This window comes from Engystomops pustulosus, chromosome 4 (assembly GCF_040894005.1).
Source record: "Engystomops pustulosus chromosome 4, aEngPut4.maternal, whole genome shotgun sequence".
NCBI lineage: Eukaryota > Metazoa > Chordata > Amphibia > Anura > Leptodactylidae > Engystomops > Engystomops pustulosus.
Window position 1 is genome coordinate 162,714,039 of NC_092414.1, and position 6,450 is coordinate 162,720,488.

Consider the following 6,450-nt stretch of genomic DNA (forward strand, 5'->3'; position numbering starts at 1 on the left):
TACAATGAAGTAAGACGTCAGATGGAAACAACTTGGGGGACACTTTCCGGCTGGCTGCATGATGGATGTTGAATTAGGTCTTGAAAGAAGACGTTAACATATGGCCATGAGGAATATGAACTGGGACGTAATAAGGTTCTGTTCTTATCCTCGGCCAGGGGTTTATGAAATCTGACATCTTCCCAGTATGCAGTATGATGATACTATCGGGTATGTATGGATATGTAAAAAGAAAAAGAATTGCCTCCAAAAGTGGTGTATAGACTCTATACATAGTGACTCTAGTGTATAGATCCATGTGGCATAGTATGTGGTTTATTCAGTAAGAATGTATCAAGGATAAGATAGTAGTGATACATGATCACACATGATATTCAAAAGTGACTTAAGCGTCACAGAACAGGACAGTATATATAATGCTCAGTTATGGCTGCCTATTTATCATCCTCAGTACTGGGCCCCTATATACAGTATCATCCTCAGTACTGAGCCCCTATATACAGTTTCATCCTCAGTACTGGGCCCCTACACACAGTATCATCTTCAGTACGGAGCCCCTATATACAGTATCATCCTCAGTACTGGGCCCCTATATACAGTATCATCCTCAGTACTGGGCCCCTACACACAGTATCATCCTCAGTACTGGGCCCCTATATACAGTATCATCCTCAGTACTGAGCCCCTACACACAGTATCATCCTCAGTACTGAGCCTCTACACACAGTATCATCCTCAGTACTGAGCCCCTATATATAGTATCATCCTCAGTACTGGGCCCCTATATACAGTATCATCCTCAGTACTGAGCCCCTATATACAGTATCATCCTCAGTACTGGGCCCCTATATACAGTATCATCCTCAGTACTGGGCTCCTACACACAGTATCATCCTCAGTACTGGGCCCCTACACACAGTATCATCTTCAGTTCTGGGCCCCTACATACAGTATCATCCTCAGTACTGGGCCCCTACATACAGTATCATCCTCAGTACTGGGCCCCTACACACAGTATCATCCTCAGTACTGGGCCCCTACAAACAGTATCATCTTCAGTTCTGGGCCCCTACATACAGTATCATCCTCAGTACTGGGCCCCTACATACAGTATCATCCTCAGTACTGGGCCCCTACACACAGTATCATCCGCAGTACTGGGCCCCTACACACAGTATCATCCTCAGTACTGGGCCCCTACACCCCGTATCATCCTCAGTACTGGCCCTTACACCCCGTATCATCCTCAGTACTGGGCCCCTACAAACAGAATCATCCTCAGTACTGGGCCCCTACACACAGTATCATTCTCAGTACTGAGCCCCTATATACAGTATCATCCTCAGTACTGGGCCCCTACACACAGTATCATCCTCAGTACTGAGCCCCTATATACAGTATCATCCTCAGTACTGGGCCCCTATATACAGTATCATCCTCAGTACTGAGCCCCTATATACAGTATCATCCTCAGTACTGGGCCCCTATATACAGTATCATCCTCAGTACTGGGCTCCTACACACAGTATCATCCTCAGTTCTGGGCCCCTACATACAGTATCATCCTCAGTTCTGGGCCCCTACATACAGTACCATCCTCAGTACTGGGCCCCTACACACAATACCATCCTCAGTACTGGGCCCCTACATACAGTATCATCCTCAGTACTGGACCCCTACAAACAGAATCATCCTCAGTACTGGGCCCCTACACACAGTATCATCCTCAGTACTGGGCCCCTACACAGAGTATCATCCTCAGTACTGGGCCCCTACACAGAGTATCATCCTCAGTACTGGGCCCCTAATATACAGTATCATCCTCAGTACTGGGCCCCTACACAGAGTATCATCCTCAGTACTCGGCCCCTACAAACAGTATCATCCTCAGTACTCGGCCCCTACAAACAGTATCATCCTCAGTACTCGGCCCCTACAAACAGTATCATCCTCAGTACTGGGCCCCTACACACAGTATCATCCTCAGTACTGGGCCCCTATATACAGTATCATCCTCAGTACTGAGCCCCTACACACAGTATCATCCTCAGTACTGAGCCTCTACACACAGTATCATCCTCAGTACTGAGCCCCTATATATAGTATCATCCTCAGTACTGGGCCCCTATATACAGTATCATCCTCAGTACTGAGCCCCTATATACAGTATCATCCTCAGTACTGGGCCCCTATATACAGTATCATCCTCAGTACTGGGCTCCTACACACAGTATCATCCTCAGTACTGGGCCCCTACACACAGTATCATCTTCAGTTCTGGGCCCCTACATACAGTATCATCCTCAGTACTGGGCCCCTACATACAGTATCATCCTCAGTACTGGGCCCCTACACACAGTATCATTCTCAGTACTGAGCCCCTATATACAGTATCATCCTCAGTACTGGGCCCCTACACACAGTATCATCCTCAGTACTGAGCCCCTATATACAGTATCATCCTCAGTACTGGGCCCCTATATACAGTATCATCCTCAGTACTGAGCCCCTATATACAGTATCATCCTCAGTACTGGGCCCCTATATACAGTATCATCCTCAGTACTGGGCTCCTACACACAGTATCATCCTCAGTTCTGGGCCCCTACATACAGTATCATCCTCAGTTCTGGGCCCCTACATACAGTACCATCCTCAGTACTGGGCCCCTACACACAATACCATCCTCAGTACTGGGCCCCTACATACAGTATCATCCTCAGTACTGGACCCCTACAAACAGAATCATCCTCAGTACTGGGCCCCTACACACAGTATCATCCTCAGTACTGGGCCCCTACACAGAGTATCATCCTCAGTACTGGGCCCCTACACAGAGTATCATCCTCAGTACTGGGCCCCTAATATACAGTATCATCCTCAGTACTGGGCCCCTACACAGAGTATCATCCTCAGTACTCGGCCCCTACAAACAGTATCATCCTCAGTACTCGGCCCCTACAAACAGTATCATCCTCAGTACTCGGCCCCTACAAACAGTATCATCCTCAGTACTGGGCCCCTACACACAGTATCATCCTCAGTACTGGGCCCCTATATACAGTATCATCCTCAGTACTGAGCCCCTACACACAGTATCATCCTCAGTACTGAGCCTCTACACACAGTATCATCCTCAGTACTGAGCCCCTATATATAGTATCATCCTCAGTACTGGGCCCCTATATACAGTATCATCCTCAGTACTGAGCCCCTATATACAGTATCATCCTCAGTACTGGGCCCCTATATACAGTATCATCCTCAGTACTGGGCTCCTACACACAGTATCATCCTCAGTACTGGGCCCCTACACACAGTATCATCTTCAGTTCTGGGCCCCTACATACAGTATCATCCTCAGTACTGGGCCCCTACATACAGTATCATCCTCAGTACTGGGCCCCTACACACAGTATCATCCTCAGTACTGGGCCCCTACAAACAGTATCATCTTCAGTTCTGGGCCCCTACATACAGTATCATCCTCAGTACTGGGCCCCTACATACAGTATCATCCTCAGTACTGGGCCCCTACACACAGTATCATCCGCAGTACTGGGCCCCTACACACAGTATCATCCTCAGTACTGGGCCCCTACACCCCGTATCATCCTCAGTACTGGCCCTTACACCCCGTATCATCCTCAGTACTGGGCCCCTACAAACAGAATCATCCTCAGTACTGGGCCCCTACACACAGTATCATTCTCAGTACTGAGCCCCTATATACAGTATCATCCTCAGTACTGGGCCCCTACACACAGTATCATCCTCAGTACTGAGCCCCTATATACAGTATCATCCTCAGTACTGGGCCCCTATATACAGTATCATCCTCAGTACTGAGCCCCTATATACAGTATCATCCTCAGTACTGGGCCCCTATATACAGTATCATCCTCAGTACTGGGCTCCTACACACAGTATCATCCTCAGTTCTGGGCCCCTACATACAGTATCATCCTCAGTTCTGGGCCCCTACATACAGTACCATCCTCAGTACTGGGCCCCTACACACAATACCATCCTCAGTACTGGGCCCCTACATACAGTATCATCCTCAGTACTGGACCCCTACAAACAGAATCATCCTCAGTACTGGGCCCCTACACACAGTATCATCCTCAGTACTGGGCCCCTACACAGAGTATCATCCTCAGTACTGGGCCCCTACACAGAGTATCATCCTCAGTACTGGGCCCCTAATATACAGTATCATCCTCAGTACTGGGCCCCTACACAGAGTATCATCCTCAGTACTCGGCCCCTACAAACAGTATCATCCTCAGTACTCGGCCCCTACAAACAGTATCATCCTCAGTACTCGGCCCCTACAAACAGTATCATCCTCAGTACTGGGCCCCTACACACAGTATTATCCTCAGTACCGGGCCCCTACATACAGTATCACCCTCAGTACTGGGCCCCTACACACAGTATTATCCTCAGTACTGGGCCCCTACATACAGTATCATCCTCAGTACTGGGCCCCTACATACAGTATCATCCTCAGTACTGGGCCCCTATATACAGTATCATCCTCAGTACTGGGCCCCTACATACAGTATCATCCTCAGTACTGGGCCCCTACATACAGTATCATCCTCAGCACTCGGCCCCTACACACAGTATCATCTTCAGTACCGTCCCCTACAGACAGTATCATCCTCACTACTGGGCCCCTACACACAGTATCATCTTCAGTACTGGGCCCCTACATACATTATCATCCTCATTACTGGGCCCTATATATCCTGTTCAGTATACCTTTAATTTCCAATAACTTTTATGCATTCCATATATTCTGTAAAAAACCGTAGAAGCAAACAATGACACTTATGTGGCATGTTATTTTTCCCATGGAGGGCGCTATATATACACATATATTGGGGCACATTCACTAAGGGCTTTGTCCTGCACTTCTGACGGACTTTCCAACTTCTTGTTGGGGAAAAGAAGTGTCTGCGCTGCTATTGTGTTGCACACGACCCTTTTGTGTTGCATGCTGCCCTAGCCTCCATGCGACACAAATTAGGGGGTGTTCCGGCATTGGTCCGACTGAGTCGCACCAAGCAACGTATTTAACATGCAAATTGTGTTGCACACCCACCCTATGTTAAAGGTGCACCACAAAAATAGTTGGTGAACTCTATCGAGCCAGTGCAGGGAAGTGCCAGAGCACTTTTAGTGAAGTTTCCGTCTTTCTTAGCAAATGTGCCCCATTATATACCGGTGTTATATTTACAGGGTCCAATCTATCTAATGTGGATACAAATGTATCTCTATACAGAATCTTTGCAGGATTCTAAATGTCATGTCATATGTAAAGCTCAGGGTCAGATATGATAATTGATATCTGGATAATATATACAGAGGAGTTAGTTCTTCCTGGGGCAGGTCAGGGCGTATCCTCTGGGGACCAGTTTCACCCATGCATAACTGAAAATGGACAACCCCTTAAAGTAAAGCAGCCAAGTTTACTGGGTGCCCACTTGTTAGTATGACAATCAGTCACTGTCATGGGTGCCAGTCCAGACTACAGATGCCAGGAGACAGCTACACCCATCTAAGTGCCAACATCACATACTAAAATCCAGATATTACCGGCACTATAATGCAAGTGACAGGACAAGTCTATGTAGACTGTCTCACACTGCCTGGACTTGTAGTTCTCGGGTTGCCTTGGCTGCAGAGGTGACATGTGGAGACAACACTCGGCTGAAGTTTGGTAACTCAGTCCCCCTGTCCCCTCTCATAGGACACGTCCATAACACAGCAGAGCGCACTGACACTACCCCGCCAGCAGGGAGCGCCTGTCCTACTCGTCTCTGCTGCTCCTCACACTAGTGACCCCACAACTTCTAGCCCCCCGCACAGCACTGCTTAATAACTTACAGCCATAGTGAGGACGGAGGAGCCCGTCCACATCATCCGAGGTGGACATGTTGACTTGTGACCGGTTCTGGATCCGATGTGCAGCGGTTCAGGTCCAGTAGAAGGAGAGAAGGGGAGGGAAGGTGAAAGAGGGGGCAGTAAGGACACAGAACTTCTCCAGAGGTGCACGAGCCTCCCCGGTGCCGGAGCGACAGAGAGGAGCCCGGGTGTGTCCGCCCCGCCCACATGGGCTGCAGCCTATAAGAGCCCGAGTCACTTACTGAGCCCGCAGCCTAAATGTCACAATCACCACAGCATGTCTCGGGCGCTGTTCACACTGCCTGTAACGTGCGGCTCATCTGCCTGACATAACCAGAAACCGCGCCAAAGTGTCCCTGCTACACACCGTGCATGAAGTGACCAGGGTGACGTTTGCTTGTCACTGCAGGCTGGACACTCATGACGTCACGCTGTCTTTCCATCACACCATATACACTTTATATACATTATAGTCAGCAGGGCGCCATTCTTCTCCTATGACACGTGTCTGCCCATCTCTCCAGAAACACATAT

General features: G+C 48.6%; 1 protein-coding gene across 1 annotated transcript in view; it reads right to left on the reverse strand.

Annotated features, from left to right (window-relative positions):
- Nucleotides 1–6,118, reverse strand: part of IQGAP1 (IQ motif containing GTPase activating protein 1) — a 103,082-nt gene extending 96,964 nt beyond the window's left edge. Inside the window, exon 1 of the mRNA XM_072148363.1 lies at nt 5,899–6,118. Coding sequence (XP_072004464.1) covers nt 5,899–5,947 — 49 coding nt within the window. The 5' untranslated portion in view covers nt 5,948–6,118. The remainder of the gene's footprint in view (nt 1–5,898) is intronic.
- Nucleotides 6,119–6,450: the final 332 nt, after the last annotated feature.